General features: G+C 42.1%; 1 protein-coding gene across 16 annotated transcripts in view; it reads left to right on the top strand.

The window, feature by feature from the left end:
* GIGYF2 (GRB10 interacting GYF protein 2) overlaps window positions 1-17,740 on the top strand; it is a 150,688-nt gene extending 132,948 nt beyond the window's left edge. For 8 of the 16 annotated variants that reach the window (XM_082690613.1, XM_082690609.1, XM_082690620.1 and 5 more), the window contains 7 exons: window positions 1,105-1,227; window positions 4,273-4,476; window positions 4,600-4,805; window positions 6,000-6,154; window positions 7,718-7,920; window positions 10,445-10,592; window positions 15,917-17,740. In XM_082690613.1, the coding sequence (XP_082546739.1) occupies window positions 1,105-1,227; window positions 4,273-4,476; window positions 4,600-4,805; window positions 6,000-6,154; window positions 7,718-7,920; window positions 10,445-10,592; window positions 15,917-15,984 (1,107 nt within the window). In that variant the 3' untranslated portion in view covers window positions 15,985-17,740. Of the gene's footprint in view, window positions 1-1,104; window positions 1,228-4,272; window positions 4,477-4,599; window positions 4,806-5,999; window positions 6,155-7,717; window positions 7,921-10,441; window positions 10,593-15,916 lie in introns of all 16 variants that reach the window. The other 8 variants (XM_082690611.1, XM_082690622.1, XM_082690618.1 and 5 more) reach the window with 1 other exon arrangement.
* Window positions 17,741-25,095: the final 7,355 nt, after the last annotated feature.

Raw genomic sequence — 25,095 nt, 5'->3', positions numbered from 1 at the left:
ATTTGACAGAGAAAGAGAGAGAGATCACAAGTAGGCAGAGAGGCAGGCAGAGAGAGAGGTGGAAGCAGGATTCCTGCTGAGCAGAGAGCCTGATGCCGAGCTCTCCGCTCTGAGGATCCCAGAACCCTGAGATCATGACCTGAGCAGAAGACAGAGGCTTAACCCACTGAGCCACCCAGGCGCCCCCTATTGTGTATATTTTAAGTTCCAAAATAATCTTAGGTTTGGGAGAGTGACCAAAAAATCATTTATTTATTTATTTATTTATTTATTTATTTATTTATTTATTTGCTTACTTACTTATTTATTTATTTATTAAAAAGATTTTATTTGACAGAGAGAGAGGAATCACAAGTAGGCAGAGAGGCAGGCAGAGAGAGAGAGGGAAGGAAGCAGGCTTCCTGCGGAGCAGAGAGCCCGACACGGGGCTTGATCCCAGGACTCCGGGATCATGACCTGAGCCAAAGGCAGAGGCTTTACCCCACTGTGCCACCCAGGTGCCCCTATTCATTTATTTTTTTAAAAAGATTTATTTATTTATGAGAGATAGAGAGAGAGAGAGAGAGGTTGAGCACAAGTGAGGGGAGGGGCAGAGGGAGAATGCAGACTCCCCACTAGGCAGAGAGCCCAATGTGGGACTCTATCCCAAGACCCTGGGATCATGACCTGGGCTGAAGGCAGATGCTTAACCAACTGAGCCACCTAGGTGCCCTAAAAGTTTTATTTTATTTCTTTTAAGATTTTATTTATTTATTTGAGAGACAGTGAGAGCACGAGTGGGTAGGAGGAGCAGAGGAGAGGGAGAAACAGGCTCCCTGTGAGCAGGGAGTCTTATGGGGGCTTGATCCCAGGACCCTGGGATTATGACCTGGGCCAAAGGCAGACGCTTAACCAACTGAGCCACCCAGGCGCCTCTAGTGACAAAAAAGTTTTAAAAACAAACTGAGAAAATTCTAAAATGCAAAGGATTGCAGGAAGAAATTTGAATGTTGTCAGCGGAGTTGAAGGAAACATGAATGTTCTGCCTGTACATAAATGTGCAGTATTTCCTCTGTTTCCAAAGGACATTTCCTCACAAGCTCTTCTGCCTTCCTTTTTTGTTAGCTTCCCTCTTCTTCCACGTGGGGCCAGCAGTCCAATACAACCGCGTGTCAGTCCCAGGCAACGCTGTCATTGGCTGAAATCCAAAAACTAGAAGAGGAACGAGAACGGCAGCTTCGAGAAGAGGTAAATTTTAAAATTCTAAAAGTAAAAGTGGTCTCATTAAACAGTCTTCCAGAATGGTTGGTGTACATTATGGGTGAGGGTTAGTAAAGATCATGGTTATCGTCAGAATTGCTGTGTATCTGAATTGGATGTTCATTATTAAACTCTTTAGCGTATAATAGGAATAACATTAAGATAAGGTAACATGAATGTTCATTTACCTTAAACATTTTGTTGTAGTTCTTGAGGAAGTAGCTCGTAAGTGAAAAAGTGTCATGGGTTTTTCAGAATTTTGGTTTTTATGCAGATATCCTTCTTATAAATTTGATTTTAGGGTGCCAAATACATTTTTTTCCCCTAAGGATATTGGGTTTTCTGACCAGCTTTAAAAACTTAAATATGATGGAAATAAAGTCTCTCTGCTTGTAAGTCTATAACCTGTTATCATTAGGATAAGAAGGATATAAAAGAGTGGACTAAAGGGGGGAAAAGGAAGAATACAGTTCTTGACAGAGAAGAAATGAATAAGTAAAATGGTTTGGTTCAGCATGCCAATAAGGTGCCATATTAATTCATCTGTCCATCTACCCATCACATACTTGCTAACACCTGCTCAATTACAGTCAGAGGATATGGCTGATTCTAAGACAGATGAAATTCTCTGCTTTTATAAAGTGTGCCCTCGGGTTGAGGGGAGATGGATAAAAACTGCTGGTAGTGATTGATTGTCTAGTTTTAGGTAGTGTGATCTGGGAAGGTCTCTTGAAAAGATTTCATGAGGTAGCAGAGTCCTGCAGAAAGTGTGTTACGTGGCTGTGAGTTGAGGCAGAGCAGTCAGTTTGTTAGAGAATGCAAGTTGTCATTTTTGAATCTGGGTGGTGTGGTTCACTGAAGGTCATGGTTGCACAAACACAAGGGGGAGTTGTCTGTACATATTCACCGTGTGGTGTGCTGGACCTTACCAGTGGGTGATACTGTTTCTTCACCTTAATCACCTTATTTCCCACCCTCTAAAAAGACCGCTTTCTCTGAAATCATTTCTTTTCTAAAAGATTATCAACAAGTAGATGCAGAGAAGGGTATATCTGTTCCCTTCAAGACTAAAAATTGTTCCAATATTTCAGGTGTCCGCTGTTTGAAAAACATACTAGTGGTCATGAGTTGGAATCCCGGGTATTATCTGGTTCATGTTTGTCAGAAGTGAATGATCACCTCAGGGTGCCTGGGTGGCTCAGTCAGTTGTGTGCCCTTAGCTCAGGTCATGATCCCAGGTTCCTGGGACAGAGCCCTGTGCAGGGCTTCCCTGCTTGGCGAGGAGTCTGCTTCTCCCTCTCCCTCTGCCTGCTGCTCCCCCTGCTGGTGCTCGCTCTCTCTCTCTCTCTCTAATAAATAAATAAAATCTTTTTAAAAAAGTGAATGATCACCTCATTTGTATTTTCATTAGATTCTCTTTGAACTGTTAGATTTTTCCTACACTCTTCAAAAGGTAGAAAATGCTACTCAGTAGATATTTCTCATGTAGGGAAACCTAAAATAAATTGTGTTTCATTCTTTTCCTGGAAGTACCGTTTCTATGACTGCCTAACCTGTTCAAGTCTGGATGGTCTTAGGTTGCTGCACAGCTGTTCTGTTTTCTCAAATTACTGCCATATGCATGGTGCGCTCCTGGACTGATGTTTATTTTTTTCATGCTTTCTCCTATTTTTAATCTGTGTCATTTTACTTTTTTTTTCTTTTTACCTTTTTTGCTGGAAGCATTTCCTCAATCTTCTGTTTTAATTTTTCTATTGAACTGTAATGTATGTGATCTTACTAGAAATTTCTCTGAGTCCTTAGTTTGTTAGTGTTTCTTTGTTTCGCCTCTTTTTCATTGAATTCACATCTTACCTCTCTAAAATTACTAATTTTTTTAAAAAGATTTTATTTATTTGACAGAGATCACAGGTAGGCAGAGAGGCAGGCAGAGAGAGAGGAAGGAAAGAAGGCTCCCCACTGAGCAGAGAGCCCGACGTGGGGCTCAATCCCAGGGCCCTGAGATCATGACCTGTGCCGAAGGCAGAGGCTTAACTCACTGAGCCACCCAGGCGCCCCTACTTACTAATATTTTTTTTGAAAGCTAGTCACCATTTTCCCTTCTCTTGTTTCTTTTTCCAGTGAATTTCATTTTTTTAATTTGGTCTTTGGCTTTCATCTTAGAAGTTCAGGTCAAATGTTTGTTGATCCTGGGCTGTTGTTCATATATAGGATTAAAGGTTCAGTATATACAACACCTTGATGGGCTTCGCTGTAATGGTTTCTGGCAGGGCTATTGCGTTGGGGAGTCCTCCCATCTTTTCACATCTGTAGGTGTATTCTTCTGTGCTGGGTGGTCAGCTTCCCCACAGAATGATCACCATTCTGGCTCAGTCTCTCTAAAGAGGGATGTTTGAGTTTCCTGTTAGGGAGAGGAAGAGATAGCTGCCCAACTGCATCGGGTTGCAAAGGCAGTCTGGGGTCTTCCTGCTACTTTTAGACTTTCAGGCAGTTTATTCTCTCTTACCCATACTTCTAATTACGGAGTTTTCTAGATGAATCTGCCTCTTTCTGAGCTTCCTTTACTTAGGTTTCAACTTACTGGTATCCGTTGGGTATCAGTATTTGTGTGCTTTTCAGCTTTTAGGATCTATTCTATTCCTTTTGTCCTTATGGGTGTATCGTTTTTAACAGTGTGTGTGTGCGTGTGTGTGTGTGTGTATAATTTTTTTCCCCCTTTCATTTTGGTAGGGCTTTAGGAAATTCATATGTATTTCATTTCTATGCCCAACCAAAAGTCCTGCTTAATTTTTAAAAAGTAATTCTGTGTTTGATCTTTTTTTAGTCTGATCAATTTAGTTTGTTCTTTTTAGAGGTACTTTTTAGTACCTCTGGCAGTTGACATCCTTATTTGCAGCAAAGTGGCTAACCCTGCAGAGTGTCTTAATTTTGTGTAGCTCTTATGTATATGCATTCCATTTACTATACCAAACAGGAGTAACTAATGCTTTTGAAAACCAGAATCTTAAGCTAGCTCCTGTTGTTGTGCAACAGCAAAGGCGCCAGCAGAGGGAACTGATGAAAGCTCTCCAGCAGCAGCAGCAGCAGCAACAGCAGAAGCTCTCTGGCTGGGGGAATGTCAGCAAACCTGCAGGCACTGCGAAGTCTCTCCTGGAGATCCAGCAGGAAGAAGCTAGGCAGATGCAGAAGCAGCAGCAACAGCAGCACCAGCAACCAAACAGAGCCCGGAATAATACGGTGGGTCCATCTTCCTAAGCACTCACTATATGGATTGGTGTAAGAAGTTCTCTTTTCTGACTTTGGTGGACTCTCTTTTTCTCTTTTCAGTATTGTTAACTGAGTCATTTGTCTCTTTAACAGCATTCCAACCTGCACACCAGCATTGGGAATTCTGTTTGGGGCTCTATAAATACTGGTCCCCCTAACCAGTGGGCATCTGACCTAGTCAGTAGTATCTGGAGTAATGCTGACACTAAAAACTCCAACATGGGATTCTGGGATGATGCAGTGAAAGAGGTGGGACCTAGAAATTCTACAAATAAAAATAAAAACAACGCCAGTCTCAGGTAGGGCTCAAATGATGAAACCTATGCTTCTTGGAGGGTTGGGGGACGGGGCATGTGGGGAGTGGGATATTGGGTGGGAGGAAAAGATAATTATTTAGTTTTTGCCTATTTTCATCTGTGTCTAAGCATGGGAGGTTGTAGTTTGGTGATTGTTTTCTTCCCCATGGAAACATATCTGTGCTATTACTAGGGGCTCTTTGTACTGTTGGGCACTTAGTCCATTGCCTGTCACATGGTAACTACTTAATAAATACTAGGAATAGTATATTTTTGTTGTTTTTGAACATTTCTCCAAGATACTCTCTAGATCTTAGCATTTTTCTTTATAAATTTGTATTTTTAAGTTAGCTAGACTATAGTGAGTATTATAAACACCTCTCTAATGACCTTAAACCTATTATTTTATGATAAATTAGTTACACTTCAGCTTTGTCTTTTCTTTCTTCAGTTATGCAGTGTTAATGAATGAACATGGGTTTTAATGATAAATATATGAACTCAGTTCCCAGCACTGGCACTTATTAGCTGTGTGACCTGTGTGACCTTGGGCAAGAGGGAACCTCTTTGAGCCTCAGTTCCCTCATCTGTAAAATGAAGATAATGATGACTTCATGGGTGTAGTTGTACAGATTAAATGAATGCATACAAAGTAGTTAGTGAAGTGCCTGGCACATAGTAACTACTTAATAAATGGTAGTATTGTCAGATTGTCTCTTATTGTTTGAGGGTCTAAAGTATTAAGAATAGGACACAATAAACAACCGTCAGCTTACTGAGCATCTTTGCCAGGCACTGTGTTCTAGGCTTTTGCATACAGTATTTTTATTCCTTGTGATAACCCAAAGAAGTATTAGTACCATTTTACAGATGAGTAAACTGAGGCTTAGCAAAATTTAAAAACTCACCAAAGGGCACATAGGAAGAATTTAATCATTTCTCTGGCAAGAAGCCCTGTCTTCACAAATGAGAATGTATTAGCTGAGACTAGATTATAAGAGGGTATTGAGCTTCCCGTCCCCAATCCAAATATTTGAAGCTTTTATTTATTTATTTTTTAATTCGTTTTTGGACCCAAGCATTGGATAACTGACAGCCATCCAGTGTTGCCAAGACGTTATCTGTTTATGGTGTTGTAGTATAATCATATAGTAACAGTTTCTGGGAATATAATATCGCCCTATTGTTTTGCTTTAGTAAATCTGTAGGTGTGTCTAACCGGCAGAATAAGAAAGTAGAAGAAGAAGAAAAGTTGCTGAAGCTCTTTCAGGGAGTAAATAAAGCCCAAGATGGATTTACCCAGTGGTGTGAACAGATGCTTCATGCCCTTAATACGGCAAATAACTTGGATGGTAAGAATTGGGGAGGGAAACCCAGCATGTGAAATGGCAGAGCAGGACCCACAAAGAGGTCGACAAATTGGAACGATGGGCCAAAAATCAGGAGGTGAAAGCTAATGGAGGTCCAATCCTAGATCTACCATAACAACTTGACCCTTCAAATACTACTTGTGAGAAAAGTCCTGTAATATTGTGTTCAAATAGGTTCTCAGTCATTGCCAAAAAGTAAATGGTGTCTGGTGTCTCAAGCTATCTTAATAATGTTCAGGACAGAGGAGTTCATAGTTCCATACAGGTCATTTTATGGGGGACGTTGCCAGCCAGGCCAAGTCCAAAGAAAGGTAACTCATGGTGGAGACAGAGGTCATCCTGGACACGAGAAGGCTGAGGTGATATGAGATCGTTCCCATCCTGCCTTTGGGGGCGGGTGGGAATCATGTGCCAGGGCAAGTAGACTTATTTTATGCACAATGAAACTAGGACCAGTTAGTGGAAGTGAAAAGGTTCCAGCACAATTTGAAGAAAAACTTGCTAGTTATTACTGATCACAAAGAGAATTCTCTGCCTTAGATGGAAGTGAATCCCTGCTCTGACCCCAAATATTTGAACTAGAGACTAGTAAGCTTAGTGTGGAAGATCCAGATTTCCTATAACTGATCGGCTAATTTGAATTCATCCACCTACAGTGTCTTAACTAAAATCAAGGATCTTTTCAAAATGGAATAGTAAAGGAATAGAAGAGTTCCTTTGCAGCATTATAACAATATTGTACGGTCTGAAAGAGCCAGGGGAAATATAATAAATAATAGTGAATAATGACCAGCTACCCTTCATTAAGCAGCTATTTTGTGCTAGGCACTTTCCAGCAGTTAGCATATGTTACTCCAGTTCTTTAATTTTTGCTGTAACTTCATAAGATGCCTTTGCAATGTAGGTGCTATTATCCCCATTTTATAAATTAGGAAACAGAGGCTCAGATGGTTAAATAACTCATCAAGGTCACACAGCGAGCAAATTTCAGAGTCAGTATTTTAACCCATGTCTGTCTAATTCTGATACTTGTGCTTTTTCTGCTGCACCACACTGCTTGCACGTTCCACTTGATTCCTCTCTGAACATTAGCTCAGTGAAGTGAAAGTTCCTGGAGAGTGTGGCTGTATTGTTAGTATCTGTCATGGTGCCTGACACACATCATGGCACTTAATAAATATTGACTGAATTTAAGGAAAGAAAGAATGAATTTCCAGATAAGTCTTAGACAAGCAGTTGTTCTAGTCTCAACGTAACAAATGGCTTTTACCAGAGTAACATTTAGTGAAACTAAACATGCATGATATATCTTTGTTTGACTCTGTGCTACTTGAGGTAATTTGGGGCATTACAATGACAGTGCTTCCACCCCACTCCGCCCCGCAGAGTAGATTAAAGAGTATTTAACACAGTAGCTGCATACCTTTCCCATTTGCATCAGTACAGTTGGCAGTAGGTGTGACAGTGTTTTAAAAACTGACACTGATTCTTTGCATGTGATATTTCATTGTTACTCTTTATGTCTTCTCCCCTCTCACATTGCAGTTCCTACTTTTGTTTCTTTCCTGAAAGAAGTAGAATCTCCTTATGAGGTCCATGATTATATTAGGGCCTATTTAGGAGATACCTCTGAGGCCAAGGAGTTTGCCAAGCAGTTCCTCGAGCGCCGTGCCAAACAGAAAGCCAGCCAGCGGCAGCAGCAGCAGCAGCAACAGCAACAGCAGCAGCAGCAGCAGCAGCAGCAGCAGGTATGAGGCAGTGGTTGGCACTGTGCCCCTGCGAGTGAGTAGTAAGACCTCGCAGTACTGGGCGGCCAAAGAAATGAAAATTAAAACAAAAGATACCATTTTGTACATCAGATGACCGTAGCTTCTTAAAATGTGGTATATTTGATATTTTCAAATGGCAGGTCCAGAGACCTTTGTGAATTTCCCAGATAGCAAACATAATCATTCTCTGTTAGGCATACTAGTTGCATTTTCCTTGGTTTGTGTATGTGCCTCACTCAGTCAGATTGCTAATTCCAACTTGTCACAGACCCATACATTTTTTTGAAAAGTTAACACCTACAAATGTTAAATCTCCAGTGCTCAGGATGCGCTGTACCCAATATTGACCATACCATAGCATGCCAGACATGTCTTATGTTGTTGATGGGCAGTGAACAGTACCATGAGTTCTCATTATTTGTGGTAGTTAGGTTTTGTAAAGTCATCGCTACAGCTGAATTAGTGAATACTGAACTATTGCTCCAGGGAAAACACCCAATTAGATTTCTGGAACCTCTGATCACAACATTTTTGTCAGCTGGTCAATATATTACTTTGTTTTATGCGTGTTTCTTTTTAAGATGCCTTATTTAATATATTGTTGATTCCTTAACATTGAACTCATGGCCAGCAGCACTAGAGCCGACCCCTGAGTGAAGCTTATCTAGCATATGCATTTTCTCCCTAAGGCATGTTACAACCTTTTTGGAACACCAGACAACACTTAATACTTGGGAACCATTTTATTTTTTAGATTTTGTTTATTTATTAGAGCTTACGCACGAGAGAGAGAGAGAGAGAACAGGGTGAGGCAGAGGGAGAAGCAGACCCCACTCTGAGCAGGGAGCCCAACTCAAGGCTTGATCCCAGGACCCTGAGATCATGACCTGAGCCAAAAACAGATGCTTAACTTACCGAGCCACCCAGGCGCCCTTCTTGGGGGCTATTTTAAACAGTGACAACACGAACAAGCATAAAATGTGAACATCAGGACACTACGGAGACTGAAAAAGATGCTCCTTTACTGTATGAGAACTGAGACAAGAAGGCAGAATACTCCCCTGTTCCACCTCAGCTGAGAATGTGTTCCTTAGGCAACTCACATTTTAGCAGCTCGGTGTTCAGGAAAGCCATAAATGTTTCACAAGTTTTGATTTTGGGGTTACACGTAAATTATAGCCAGTAAGTGAATTTGCATATATGGAATTGTGAATAATGAGGATCAGTTAGAAAGTTTTCTGAAGGATGAAGTGGCAAGGCACACAAAGAGCTTAAGATGATTTATATCCTTTAGTTCTATAATTCTGCTAGAGATAATTTTTGTTTTATCAGTCAGTTCTGAGGATATAAAAGATACAGCCAAGTACATGGCATTTAAAATCCATTTGGGAAGATGGACTAATAGGGATTAAGTGAAAGATGTCAATAGAAACAGCACTAGGAAAAATAAAGAATCAGAAGGGAAGACATTGTATAGTAATATAAAAACTTCTTTACGTTTATGAAATGACTGCCCCGTGTGCTGGGAAATTGGAAGTTGGGGCCCACTGTGAATGCACATACACATGTAGCCAGCCTTGTCCTTCCACAGTGCTTTCTCTACTCTTCCTCCTCATCCCCCACTGCCACTACCTGTGCCTTCAACCATCTCATTGAATCGGATCTCAGTTTAAAATGAATTGCTCTAATAAGAGCAGCCGGTAAGTGTGAATGTCTGGTAGACTGTTTCATAGTTGGAACAGTTGGTAGAAAGTGTATGGATATTTAGGGACCAGATCTCTTCTAGGATTGCCAACAGGAATAAAGTACATGATTGTGATTTTGTTTGGTAACATGCTACCAGCTAGTCTGCATCCTGTCCTTTCTGTCGGGGGGCTCAGAGACAGAGGAACCATATGCTTTGGTAGGTGAGGGGTGTGGATTGTTGGAGTACAGAGGTCTGTTTGTGATTATTTGCTGTATATCTAATTTCCTAGTGGATGGTATGGACTCTCTGTATACCAGAGAGGGGTTTTTTTTTTTTTTTTTTTTAAAGATTTTATTTATTTATTTGACAGACAGAGATCACAATCAGGCAGAGAGGCAGACAGAAAGAGAGAGAGGACGAAGCAGGCTCCCTGCCGAGCAGAGAGCCTGATGTGGGGCTTGGTCCCAGGATCCTGGGACCGTGACCAGAGCCAAAGGCAGAGGCCTTAACCCACTGAACCACCCAGGCGCCCCTACCAGAGAGGTTTTGACAGCTGTGTCGCCGCTGGGATGAAAACCTGGAGCTACCAGGATGGGCCTTTTGGAGGCCCAGAGCTTAAATGTGATATCTGAATCTAAATGAAGGGAAAGGGTAGCTCAGGGGACTCTTCATGGTTTCATTATTACCAGAATCCATGGTGGGATCTTCTGTTTTTAATCTCATACTTGGTAAGGTGACAGCCAATCAGTCATTTTCTTAGAGTGCGCCACACTTGCATCCTCTGTGTAACCTCAGTTGTAACATCTTATCTCACAGGACTCTGTGTGGGGAATGAACCACAGTGCACTCCATTCAGTATTTCAGACCAATCAAAGCAACAACCAACAATCCAATTTTGAGGCTGTACAAAGTGGCAAGAAGAAGAAAAAACAGAAGATGGTCCGAGCAGATCCCAGTTTATTAGGTGAGCAAAGCTGGGTGTTCGAGGGGAGCAGGTTATAGCAGTATTATATGTGAGTCTCCTAGTGGAATGTTTTTGATAAAGGGAAATATTTCTTATACAAAATTAATTTTTAAAACCATTTAAATAAGTAATATTTACTGGGCACATCAGTGCAAGAGCGATGCTGCATATGCTGTAGGGAACAAGAAAAGTAATGACTTAAATTGTGTGGCACTTTAAACTTTGAAGAATTGTTTCAGATACAATACAGATTTCCCTAGAAGGCCTTTCAGTTTAATTGGAAAATAATGCTAATGGAGAAAAGGAAAAGTTGTAAAAATTTAAATGCTGATTTGTATAGAAACTGACTATAAAGCCAGTCAGGTATTCAAACCACTAATACTTGCTGATATCCATTTTATATGTGTATATATACTTATGATTTTCAGAGTCACTCTGCATTATGAGATCATGTTTCAGTTTACCAAAGAGTAAACCAAAGCCCTGAGGGTTTAGAACATTTTCCAAAGTTTCCAACACAGCTGTTCAGCAGTGGGGCTGGGATTTCAGAGGAGGCCTGTTTTCTTTCCACTCTTCTGTTAGCCATAACTATTCTCGTCTAGCATTGAGAACCAGAGTCTTCACACAAGACAGCTTCATGGAAATGGTGACACCAGAATTGGGGCTTTGAAAGACTGGTGGGAAGGACAGACAGTGGTATTTCTGGAATAATAAACAGTCTAGGCAAAGCAGTTGCAGGCTGTTTGTGTTTCTTCAGTTGGCCTAACAGCCTCACAGACAATGATGAAATTAAAATGATTCTCTGTTTATGAATGTAAAGTAGAGTATTAAAAACCATGCTGTCTGGAGTAGAATGATTATATTGGCGAAGACAGCAGGTTGGGATGTTGGCCAAGGCAGGAGGCAGAGTAGTTAGGAGGCTGAAGTATAGACCAGGTAAAAGATCCTAGTGGCCTGGAGAACAGGGATTTGGGCAGTAGAGATGGAGAGGAGTTAGATGGGGTTCAGAAACTTAGGGGACTGAATTGGCAGGGCAAGGGGAATGGAACGGTTTGGACAGCAAGATGGGTGGTGTTTCCATTTGCTTAAAGGATGAGCCCTGGAAAGTGGAACAGGCTTATGGGGTGATGATACGGAGTTGAGGTGAGGTGGGTGGGTCAGTGTGAAATGCCTATGAAACTTCAAGTGGAGATACCCTCGTGAAAGAGGAGAGAGCACACGCACAGCAAGAGGGGGATTGCCATCCTGCCCTGCCCTCAGGAGGGTCCCTGCTTTCCCTCCTGGGTTTTGTACTCTGGAGAAAACAAAGTGTCCGTAATAGAAACCTAACTTTGGGGGCACCTGGATGGCTCAGTCATTAGGCATCTGCTCAGGGTCCTGGGATCGAGCCCTGCATCGGGCTTCCTTGCTCGGCAGGGAGCTTGTTTCTGCCTCTCCCACTCCCCCAGTTTGTGTTCCCTCTCTCACTGTCTCTCTGTCTGTCAAATAAATAAATCTTAAAAACAAACAAACAAAAACCTAACTTTGGGGATTGCCCTTTGGAACTGAGGCCTGAAAGCTGGCTTAGGTACAGAGAACAATCTGGTGAAATTCTATTTTCTTCTGCCTCAGAATTGTACTTTATTTATTTATTTGTTTATTTTGCCTGTCTCTGAAATTTCTGTTAAGAGTAGATGAAACAGTCTAACATTTTACCCAGTTTTGACAGAAGTGGGTTGACTATAGATTTACAAGTGTCCCTGAAATTCTGGGTGTGGGTTCTAGACAAGAAGCCCTTGTTGCTCTTCAGCTGTGACACTAGAAGGGTAGGCTGTCACTGAAAGTGAGGTGTGAAGCTTTTTGAATTAAATATTCAATCTGACTCTACAGACACCAGAAAGAAAGGAACACTCTTCAGGGGGCATCTGGGTGGCTCAGTCCTTGGGTGTCTGCCTTAGGCTCAGATCATAATCCCAGCATCCTGGGATGGAGCCCTGCATCCAGCTCCCTGCTCAGCCGGAAGCCTGCTTCTCCCTTTCCCACTTGCCCTGCTTGTGTTCCCTCTTTCGCTGTGTATCTCTCTGTCAAATAAATAAATAAAATCTTAAAAAATAAATAAAAAGAAAACACTCTTCAGGGAAATGAGAACTTATTTTAGGAATAGAGTTTAAGGAATTTATATATGTTGAAGGAGCAGAAAAAATGCATATATGGGAAAAGGGAGTAAAAGTTCATCAGTGTTTAGAAAGCTCTCTTATGTAAGTGTGGACTTTTTAATGAAAATTTCTACTCAGCTAAATCTCTCTCTGAAAATTCCTCTGATAATTACTAGCCTTTTTTTTTTTTCTTTTTAAAGATTTTATTTATTTGACAGAGATCACAAGTAGGCAAAGAGGCAGGCAGAGAGAGAGAGGGAAGCAGGCTCCCTGCTGAGCAGAAAGCCCAATGCAGGCCTCAATCCCAGGACCCTGAGATCATGACCTGAGCCGAAGACAGAGGCTTTAACGCACTGAGCCACCCAGGCGCCCCTGATAATTACTAACTTCTGCCCTTTACCTACTCATTTCCACTTACTACTATTTTTAATTGATTTACAGATTGAGAAAAATTAGTAAATACCCATCAGTCACAGTTCACCGTGCACAGAATGAGACAGTTCTAATTTGATCCAAAAGCATCCAATTGAGAAGGTAGTCACTGATCAAGGGAGAACTTTGCGTCTAGAACAGACCATCAGAGAGGCCCAGGCATGTTATAATGATCCATTACCTCCGTTGTGCTGTGTCTTCTGTAGTTTTTAGAGCTACGAGGTGCCCTTGTGAACCAGTATCTGTTACTTGGATGTGATAATAGTCCACACACAATGGCATTTTCCCCAGTCATACTTTACAGTCTCTCAACCTTAAGAAATCATGCAAGTGAGTTGTAGTCAGTTCTGATCCTAACAGAAAGTAGTCTTTAGAGCCAGGCAGAGTGGGCTTAAATCCTCCTTTGTAATGCTTTGGACTTTGTGGTATCCCAGAGCTTTCCCTTCTGTCAGATGTGGAGTAGATGTGCCTACCTTTCTGGGTTTTATGACCCGTCAGTGAGACTATGTCTGCTTAAAGACTTAGCCCAGTAAGCAACATACTGTAGTCATGAACAAGTACCTTTTTTTCCCTTTTTTGGCCCCAGGCTGCTGGTTTTTTCCTGTTTTTCCATGATTAAAATTAAATTGTGTGTGTGTGTGTGTGTGTGTGTGTGTGTGTTTAAGGTTTTATTTATTTGCGAGAGCATGAGCAGAGGACGAGGGAGAAGCAGATTCTGCTGAGCAGGGAGCCTGGGACTCAGTCCCAGGATCCTGGGTTCATGACCTGAGCAGAAGGCAGATTCTTAACCAGCTTAGCCACCCAGGTGCCCCGTGTGTGTGTGTTTATTACATTTCTGCTTTTATCACATATAGCTCGTTTTTATCATAGTTCATCTATTCCTGAGATACATGTGAAGTCAAAACCCTGCTTCAGAAGAGTAATAGCTCATTTCATAGGCTGTTTGGTCTTTAAGGATTTTTTTTTGGTTTGTTTTGGTTTGGGTTTTTTTTTTTTAATATGTGGTTTTTTTTTTTTTTTTTAATTTTATTTATTTATTTGTCAGAGAGAGAGAGAGAGCGAGCACAGGCAGACAGAGTGGCAGAGGGAGAAGCAGGCTCCCTGCAGAACAAGGAGCCTGATGTGGGACTCAATCCCAGGACGCTGGGATCATGACCTGAGCAGGAGGCAGCCGCTTAACGAACTGAGCCACCCAGGTGTCCTGGTCTTTAAGTTTTAATACTTAGCTAATTAAATTGTTATTTACAAATAGGGACACTAAGCCTTTTGTTATTTTCAAGGGAAAAGGTCTTGTGGGTTGTGGCAGTGCTGTTGATGGGCAGAGCTGAGGCTGGGGTTTGGAGCCCTGGCCTCTCCTCGCCTGAAGCCTTGTAAGCAGCTTGAACCACAGCTTCCTTGGTTAATAAATAGTCATGTTTATGTTTTCAAATCATGATATTTTGAGTCAAGAATATAATATAATTAAGCTATTTTTATTATGTAAGACTTTTTTATTATTGGTACATTTAAAATGTGTCTTTGTTTGAAAACTTGAACATTAAAGAACAAATAGAGGGGACAGAACACAAGTAATGCTAACTGCTTTTAGACAGGAGAGCTTTGCCTGTTTACTTTTTTGATATTCAAATAACAGTTAAAACAGTTTGAGATTTTGTTCAGGGTGAACTGAAAGCTCTTTTTCCTCATTACAAGGAAGCCCTATTAATACTTTTTTTTTTTTAAGATTTTATTTATTTATTTGACTGAGAGAGATCACAAGTAGGCAGAGAGGCAGGCAGAGAGGGGGAAGCAGGCTCCTTGCTGAGTAGAGAGCCCAATGTGGGGCTTGATCCCAAGACTCTGGGATTGTGACCTGAGCCGAAAGCAGAGGCTTTAACCCACTGAGCCACCCAGGTGCCCCCTGCTAATACTATTTATCAATCTTTGATTGTGGAGTTAATAGAAAAATTGCATACACGGGGCTGATGGGATTAGGTTTTCAGAACGTTAGTAGTGTTTGTGACTACTGCTCTTGCCTTCAGTGGGGATGCTGAACCTGCTTTCTCTAAACTAGATTCCATTTTGGTTTATCAGTATGGCTAACTGAAATCCTTTCCTTTTGCAAGCCTACTTACAATAGGTTGAATTGAACAAAGTACTTGAATCTTTTTGTGCGGTCTACCCTGTGAGAAAACATCTGAGGGCTGTGAGGATCTTCCATGAAGCCTTCTGCCCTCGAATAGCAAAAGCTTTTGGCTGAAACTTTGAAAAGGTTTTTAACCTCGGAGGGTGGGGTGGGGAGGAAGTCCCAGTAGTGAGGGGGACTGAAGTAGTGTTACTTCCACTTAGATTTCACAGTCATCTGGTCAGGTAGTTGCAGAGTATTTGGTATGTGTTATTCCTCCCCTCGCCTGTCCCCATCTCTGTTAAGATTCACCTCCCGAATGAACGTTCCCCACTAGCCAGCCTCACTTGGCCTTAACATGTGCTCACAGCCCAGATTCTTCTCAGGAATCTCTAACGTACTAGTTTGGAATTCTTTTTTTCCCCTCCATTCTTAAATTATACCAGAACCCTAAGAAATAAATAAAAACAAAGAATCTCTCTTTAGAAGAGCAGAATACTGCTCTTTGACCTTTATCCATCCTTCCTTCTTCCTTTCTTTAGTGTATCTGTGGTATGCTAAAACATGAGAGACTTCTCTTCCAGCCCAGTGTCCGGAATTGGAGCCCCATGGTTGTCTGGATGTGGTCACTTATTGCCAATTTTTCCCTGCAGGGTTTTCAGTCAATGCTTCATCAGAGCGACTCAATATGGGTGAAATCGAGACTTTGGATGACTACTGAGCACCTGCCAGTGGACTGGCCTTCCTTCTCCTCTCTGCTGACCATGGATTCTCCACCTTTGGACACAACACTTACTCATCATTTACTCTTTATCACTCTGCAACAAATCACAGAACCGATCATCTCAGGCTTTTTCTTCTAGCCCTTTGTGTCCAAGATTCTTTAAACTGTTTTTGTTGGTGAGCATCTCAGACTGTAGATAAGTGGACCGGACCCTGTGTCTTGGGGGTGGCAGTTGGGATTACTCCCCAACAAGGCTGATTTTGGGCAGCACCTGTTTACTGTGCCGTGATTTCATCTACTGTATCCCAGAAAGTATGTTGGGATCTGCCAATAGCTATTTACTTTCTTATGTCACTTTTTCCCCTTCTATGTTGTTGTTCTTTTTAACCCCCCATAAGGGTAAGGGGTCTAACTGGTGCAATCATGAAGAGAGCTAATGGTAACAGACATTGGCCAGCAATACCATGCCATGGACTGTGACTTGAGTATCCAACAAGACAGTCAGAGCGCCCCCAGTCTGACAGCTGCATTGCCACTACTAACTTTGGGATTGCATCAAAGAGGCCCTGAGTGGGGTGGAGTTTAGATTGGATTGGTTTGATGTTGCACACCCTTCACCTGTTCTTTCTGAGCGTCCTTTCAGAGAAAGGATTCATTTTTTTCTTCATTAGATAGTGACTTCCAAGCAAGCTGACTTCTCCCCTGGCATTCTCCAACCTTATTGGACAAAGGAAACCCTATGGCCTGGGAGAAGGACTTACTCTTTAATTTTTCCTTTCTTACAAAAACTGATTTTTCCCATAAATATTTTTACTTCAGAGGACTAGGACCAGTTTGTTTTGGGCCTTTCTGCTGAAAATTTGTCTCGTTTAAGAGGCAGCTAGGATCTTTACCATATGTATGAATTTGTATAATTTCATTTTGGATAGGGATAAACTTTTGCTTCTGATAAAAGCCCGGAATTTCATCTGGTTCTTCAGAGCATTGCGTGTGTGTCTTGCTGTGGCCCCAAAAGGTTTTGTTTAAAGATTCTAGAATGGCAAGTTGCTTGCCTTTTCTGAAAAGAAAAACATACAAAACCTAACCATCTTTAAGACCTTCATCCGTGGAAACCACTACACAGGAGAATGCAGTGGGATGGAGGGGATGGGAGAGAATGGGGGAGAGAAGCCTGGTTCTGGCTTCTGATCATGGCCTCCTAATACCCCTTCACTTCAGTTATAAATGTATTCAAGCCCTATTTATAAACCAGTACTCTTCCTGCCTCCCCCAACCCCCGCAGAACATCACCTGGAATTGCCAATCACACTTTGGTCTGGAGCCATTGGACCATCCGTCCCTGTGTGAGAAGTGCTGTGGTTTGGGTGGCTCCTGGTAGAGCACCTTTCCTTTCTGTCATCATTGCCTGAAGAAGGCTGGAGTTGCTCTGAGAGCATTTTGGTTTTGGCTGATTATATTTGGTTTCTATTTTTATTCTTTTGGATCTCCATTCTCCCTATCCCTTCTTGCCTCCCTCCCTCCCAAACATGTACAATAACTATACAGAGACTGCTACAAACTTGTATATAGTTTTTGGATCAAATAGCATGAGGAGATGGGGAACCATTAAAAGTTGGGACTCCTGCTCTCCTTTGCTTTGTAAATTCAAAAGTGGGGGGTGGGGAAAGAGGGATAGTTAAAATGTTTACAAAACTTTAAGCTCCCTCGGAACTTTTGCCAGTGTGGAGGAAAATAAAAAAGAACTTAAATAAAACATGGTGGTATTCTGTCTGAGCACCTCTTGTAGCTTTTATCAAGGCTGAAGTCTTGCACTAAGCCATTATCTTGGCACCTTGAAGACGCTCCCAATACGTGAGCGCCCGAGACATGGAGGCAGCCATGGCTTTTCCTGCCAGGCTATGGAACACTGGCTGGCTCTGTATTTAGGACTGTAGAGATCAAGATAAACACAGGTAAGTTTGACCAAATGTCATTATTCCTTTCACTGTCCCTGTCTGCTGATTCATGGATGGTCTTCTGCCCTCATACCACAGACGCATCCTCTGAATGTGCCTGTCAGAGCCTGCCCACACCTTCCAAACTAGACTCCACTGTGTACTTGTTCAGGGAAAATAAAAATAAATTAAAAATTAAAGGACAAACATTTGGGGGTGGGGTAGGTGGATTTGGGGTAGCAAAGTCATTTTTATCACGGAACATTCCATTTACTTAACCAGGAAACTTGCTTCAACTTGAGGAATTTCCCACTTAGTGGAAAGAAACCACTGTTCCCTAGGAATGTTCCTCTGTCTCAGTTCTGCTCTTTTTCACACTCCCATCTCTCCACTGACTTCCAACTATCACGTTATATCCCTTTCTATAAATTTAACTTACAAATTAACTTCTTCTGAGTTTATATATATATATTTTTTTCTTTTTTTTTTCTTTTTTTTTTTTTTTAAGATTTTATTTATTTATTTGACAGAGATCACGAGTAGGCAGAGAAGCAGGCAGAGAGAGAGGAGGAAGCAGGCTCCCTGCTGAGCAGAAAGCCCGATGCGGGGCTTGATCCCAGGATTCTGGGATCATGACCTGAGCTGAAGGCAGAGGCCTTAACCCACTGAGCCACCCAGGCGCCCCTTCTTTTCTTTTTTTTAAGATTTCATTTGAGAGAGAGCATGAGAGGGGAGAAGGTCAGAAGGAGAAGTAGACTCCCTATGGAGCTGGAAGCCTGAGACAGGGCTCGATCCTCGGATTCTGGGATCCTGACCTGAGCCAAAGGCAGTCACTTAACCAACTGAGCCACCTAGGCACCCTTTTTCTGAGTTTCGAAGTATTTCTTTTGTACATAGTTTGTTTTTACTTACTTTAATTTTGAGGCTTAAAAACATACCCAGACAAGATAGTTTTATTATGGAGACTTTCCCCTAGATAGTTGGTATTCTGGTTACTGTTGCTGCCTAACAAATTACTCCATACTTACTTAAAACAACCCTTCCATTTTGTTGGTAGTTTTAGGAGTCATGATTTTGGGGAAGGGCTCATCTGGACAGTTCTCCTGTGGGGCCGCCTCTTATTGTGGTCAGATGTCAGCTGGGCTTTAGTCTTGGGAAGGTTCGATAAGGTTGGCTGGCCAAGATTGATCTCTCGTGACTGGCAGCTGATTCTGGCTGATTTCTGGCTGTTGGCTAGGAGCTCAGTTGAGTTCATGGTCATGGGTCCTCTTCACGAAATTTTCAGAGTAGGTGGGCTGCTTGGGTGGCAGTTGGCTCCCCACCAGAGGAGAACCAAGCAGAGTTTGTATCACCATCTGTGACCTGAACTCAGAGGTTACATAGTGTCACTTCTGTGGTACTTTTATTCTGTAAAGTCCCCACACACCCACTGAGACTCAGGAGGCTGGGAACATGGGACCCTCTCCTTGATGGAAGAAATAAGGTCACATTGTAGGAAGAGCATGTGGGGTGGGAGATGTTGTTGCCACTTAGGGTAATTATCTGCATAAGATGAATCTGTGCCATATACATCAAGGAACTTTAACTCTTCATTGGCTCTAAATTGAGGGATCATTTTTTAATTTCAGGATAGTACCTCTGGCTTTATCTTCATTATTTCTTTCCTAGGCAATCATTTTATAAATATGTAATAAGTGTGTCCTTTCATAAACACTTTTTTTCAAATTGATCAGGTAAAGAATTTGACATTCATTTTATACAAAATGCCCTCTGCATTATTAATAAAAATAAAAAGTCTGTAGGACTGACAGAAATGCCACTGTAAAATGAAGTTATTTCTCTCTTGTGCTTCCAGTCCGGGAAGTAGAATTTCCTCACAAGAGCATCAGGCATGCACATTCCAGTTAAGTTATAACCAAACAAGAGCACATTCCAGATGGAAGTTGGGCTCCTAGTTGATAGGTTTCATGGAGCAAAAAGAAACAGCCTGGCTCTGGAGATGGATTTGGCCCTGCTTGAGTGCAGGCAATTCCTAATGAGGAAGCTGTGCTGCTTGCTGGGACAGTAGGGAGACTGGGAACCTTGAAGCAATCAGATGTGTGATGTTTCTTTTAGGGATGTCATTAGATGTCCTGGGAATGATGAACCTATACAGCTCTTGGTAGTGCCAGTTCCAGACCAGGAGCCTTCGAGAATAGAGTTTCCCTCCAAGGATTAATAAGGGGGAATGTTTTGCAACTAAAACAGCATTGCTGTGCTTCATGGTATGGGAGGAACAGCACATAAATGACAGGAAGCAAGGGAAGAGAAGTGGGCTCTTGCCCCCGTTGTTGCTCTGTAGCCTAAAATCTTATCACTGCACCTGTTTTGTTGCTGGCAAACGGATGGCAGCATGAGGATGAAATTCAGAATAGCTTCAGTACTCAGTTCAGTCCATCTGGTCTTCAGCAGAGCCATTTATTTCCTAAAGATTGTTTACTTGTCCCCCCAAGTGTAGGAGTGGTGGACTAGTGTCCCTTGACCAAAAATCATTTTTTCCTTTGAATTTCTCTTTTAGTATGAGAAATGATTCTGAAAATTGTCAGCAGGTCAGGATTAGGTTTGGCTGTGTATAAGACAAAAAAGCAAACAAAGTGACTTAAATAGATGGTTTATTTCTCCAGTAAAGTTCGGAGGCTGGCATGTTGTTCAGGGACCTTGGTTATTTTTTTTTTTTTTTTTTTTTTTTTAACCATCCTGATTGTGGCTTTCATACTCACGGACATTCATGGTCCAAGGTGACAGAGCACAAATCATCAAATCCTGTATTCCGGGCAGGAGGAAGGACTGGGGTGAGGCAAAGGGAGCGCTCCTTCTGGCTTACTCAGCTCTTTATAAGGGGCTTTTTTGGGAGCCCCACCCAACATCTTAAGTCTTAATTGGAACATAAATATGTAATTATTGCAAGAAAGACTGAAAATTTCAGGATTTTAGTTGACTGCTTTACCACCCTAAATACCACTGGGGTTCTGTTTCTAAGAACTGAGGAGAATGGATATTGCATTGGTAGTTAGCAGTTTCTAATACTAATTATCTCTACTGTTTTGAAGTTGCAAGGGTTTGGGATAGTTTGTGCACGCTGACCATGGGAAAAGAATCTTAGCAACTACCCCAATTTGGCCCGAGGACTGAGGATCTCCGTCTTTTCCAATGAGGAGGCTCAGAACAGGTGGTTTCCCTTCTCCTGCAGAGCTGGGAATCCAGAGCAGTTTCCAAAGGCCCAACCTTGCTGTGTCTGGCATCTCCCAGTTGGTTTGTTTAAGGTGCTGTGTGGAGTGAACCTGCAAGTGGTTTTGTGAATGGAGTTCCTGGGGTCAAGCTGTCAAATTTGAATGCTGGTCCCACCACCTACCTTGGACAAGCATTTTTTTCCTCATCCGCAAAATGGAAACTCTCAAGTCGTTGTGATCAATAACTTAAAATGCAAGTGCAGAGTTTAGTGCCCAGTGCATAAATGCTTGATAAACACGATTTGTAGGCCATTGTGCCAGGAAGAAGGGCATTTTGGGGTTCATGTAGGTGCAATAGAGCGTTAATAGGGGTAAAGTTTCTGTTGGATACCTTGAAATTAGTGCAAAGGAGTTGCCCTTAGGCAGTGTGGGTTCTGGGAGGCTGTGCGTTAGCTAGCGCCAGATCACCTGTGGAACTTGGAGTCAAAATCAGCCCTTGACCTTCATGACCCAGAGTTTCTTTTTCTTTTTCTTTTCTTTTTTTTTTTTTTTAAGATTTTATTTATTTATTTGACAGCGAGAGATCACAAGTAGGCAGAGAGGCAGGCAGAGAGAGAGGAAGGGAAGCAGGTTCCCTGCCGAGCAGAGAGCCCGATGTGGGACTCAATCCCAGGACCCTGAGATCATGACCTGAGCCGAAGGCAGCGGCTTAACCCACTGAGCCACCCAGGCGCCCCCGACCCAGAGTTTCTAATTTGGAGTGGGGCCCAGCACTGGACATTATTTTGAAGTACTGAGTAGGCAGTCTGAGTGGGGAACCGTCGCCTGCCTGAGGATCTGTGAGGTTTCATTCAGCTCTCACCTCCAGAGTGTGTGAGTGCGACCTGCACGTGCATCTGCACGTCCTCGCAGCACGCTGCTGACTGGGGTGTCTTCAGATTCAGCACTTGGGTTCCAGTGTGGCGTCTGGATGATGCCTGATAATCATCCTTCACAGTTTCACTGAAGCCGGCTGAAGCTGAAATACAAGTATGGTGAGCCGCGGCCACTTACCTGACTCTTCGGTAACATGGAATTAAGCCGTAAATGGGTCAGGGTTCCGGTCAACACTCAGTCAAATAAAAAAAAAAAAAGTTGGTGTTGAAAAGGTTGATAACAAAATAGGGAAAGTTAAGGTTACTGAAGGATCAACCAGTAATTGTAGGGAAACCATTAACACCATATCTAGTAATCCCATCATTCTGTCCATTTCTAAGTGAATCTAATGTTTCTCCAGTTCACTTAAATCTCATCTGGATCCTCTGTGTGTGTGTGAATACGAATATGGAAAAAATAGAAAAATTGGTTTATATCTACAAATACGTGTATATAAAAGAAGCAGAGATGGGTCTCTGGCTGGCTCAGTTGAGGGAGCGTGCATCTCTTGATCTCGGGGTTGTGAATTTGAACTCCATGTCGGATGTAGAAAAACTTGAATATAAAATCTTGAGAAGACAGTAATACCACCTGAAATAAGCTGTGAATAGGATAGAATATATATAACTACAGTTCTTGTTCTGTACCACCTCCCAAGGCTATGGGTGATACTTGTACAGCTGCTTTCCTTACTACCTATTCCATATTCTTTTGTCCCTACCAGCCCCTCAGGTGGTGGGGTCACCTGAACCATCATTCCTGAGGGGTCTGAGTCCTTAATAGTCCTGAGGTTATTTTAACTTTTGTCTTTAATTAGCTTTCCCCCGCCAGGTTCAGTTGTTTTTTGTTTTGTTTTGTTTTTGGGGGGGGGGGTTGAGTTTTTTGGGTTTTTTTAAATGAAAGTTTTCAAGCATACAGAGAAGTAGACTAGTATCTTAGAAGTGTCTGGGAAGTCTCTGGATCTAAGTGCCAGCAGATTCTGTGTCTAGTGAGGGCCCTCTTCCTGGTTTGGAGATAGCTAGCTTCTTGCTGTGTCCTTGGGTGGCAGAGAGATCTCCTGTCTCTTTCTTTTTACCCACCTTTTGATTTTATTTACAAAGAATTTATTTGGGGGATGCCTGGGTGGCTCAGTGGGTTAAGCCTCTGCCTTCGGCTCGGGTCATGGTCCCAGGGTCATGGGATCGAGCCCCGCATGGGGCGCTCTGCTCAGCGGGGAGCCTGCTTCCCCCTCTCTCTGCCTGCCTCTCTGCCTACTTGTGATCTCTGCCTGTCAAGTAAATGAAAAATTAAAAAAAGAATTTATTTTTTATTAATATTTTAATTTTAATTCTACTATAGTTAACATGCAGTGTTATAGTAGTTTCAGGGGTACAATGTAGTGATTCAACAGTTCTATACATTTAGTGTTCAGAGTGAGTGTACTCTTAATCCCCTTCACCTATTTCATCCATCCTGCCACCCACCACCTCTCTGGTAACCATAAGTTTGTTCTTTAGTTAAGAGCCTGTTTCTTAGTTTGTCTCTTTTTTTTTTTTTCTTTTTCTCATTTGTTTTCTCTCTGTTTTGTTTCTTAAATTCTACATATGAGTGAAATCATATGGTACTGTCTTCACTTAGCATTATACTCTGGTTCCATCCACATTGTTGCAAATGGCAAGATTTCGTTTTTCATGGCTGAATAATACTCCATTGTATTTTTTTTTTTTTTAAGATTTTACTTATTTGACAAAGATCACAAGTAAGCAGAGAGGCAGACAAGGGTGGTGGGAGGCGGACAGGCTCCCTGCTGAGTAGAGATCTGATGCGTGGCTCCATCCCAGGACCCTGAGATCATGAACTGAGCCGAAGGTTTATTAACCTATTGAGCCCCCCAGGCATCCCCATTGTATATATTTTTACCACATCTGTATCCATTCATGTATTGATGGATGCTTGGGTTGCTTTCATAATTTGACTATTGTAGATAATGCTACTGTAAACAGATGTACACATATCCCTTTAAATTAGTGCTTTTGTATTCTTTGGGTAAATCCCCAGTAGCGATCACTGGGTCATAGGATAGTTCTAGTTTTAATTTTTGGAGGGCTCCATCCTGTTCTCTGCAGTGGCTGCACCAGTTTGCATCCCCACCAACAATGCAAGAGGGTTCCTTTTTCTAATTGCAGCCTTACCAACACCTGTTGTTTCTTGTGTTCTCATTCTAGCCCTTCTGACAGGTATGAGGTGGTATCTCATTGTGGTTTTGATTGCAGTTTCTTGATGAGTGATTTTGAGTATCTTTTCATGTGTCTGCTGGCTATCTTGTCTTGTTTGGAGAAATGTCTGTTCATGTCTTCTGCTCATTTGTTGAGTTGTATCAGTTCTTTATACATTTTGGATACTAATCCTTTGTTATCTTTAGCTCTTTTAAAAATCATCTTTCTTTCCCTTTGTCAGGGCCCCACCCCCATTACCTAATCTAACCCTAATCACCTCCCAAAGGCCCCATTTCTAAGCACCATCATTAGAGGGTGAGTGCTTCAACATATGGACTTTGGGGGACACAAATAGTTAAAGCAACTAGTGTAATAAACTTCTACCTAATATAACCTAGCTTCAACAGTTTACCAATTTTTATTTATCTTTTTATCTTAGACTTTTTTTTTTTTTTTTTTTTTTTTTTTTTTTTTTTTTAGGGAGGGTGGGGACAGGAAGAGAGAGAGTGTTAAGCCCAGTGCGGACCCTGATGTGGGGCTTGATCACACAACCCTGAGAACATGACCTGAGCAAAAATCAAGAGTCAGTTGCTTAACTGACTGAGCCACCAAAGTGCCCCCCCCTTTTAAAAAAGATTTATTTAGTTAGTTATTTATTAGAGAGAGGGAACACAAGCAGGGTTGGGGGGAGAAAAGGACCCACTGAACAGGGAGCCTGATGTGGACCTCGATCCTAGGACCCTGGGATCATGACCTGAACCAAAGAGCACAAGTAGGGGGAGCAGCAGGCAGAAGCAGAGAGAGAAGCAGCCTCCTTGCTGAGCAGAGAGCCTGATAATTCAGGGCTTAGTCCCA

Source organism: Mustela nivalis (genome assembly GCF_964662115.1).
Source record: "Mustela nivalis genome assembly, chromosome: 11".
Taxonomy (NCBI): domain Eukaryota; kingdom Metazoa; phylum Chordata; class Mammalia; order Carnivora; family Mustelidae; genus Mustela; species Mustela nivalis.
The sequence above is the reverse complement of the archived record's forward strand: the minus strand, read 5'-3'. Positions and strand labels throughout refer to the sequence as shown.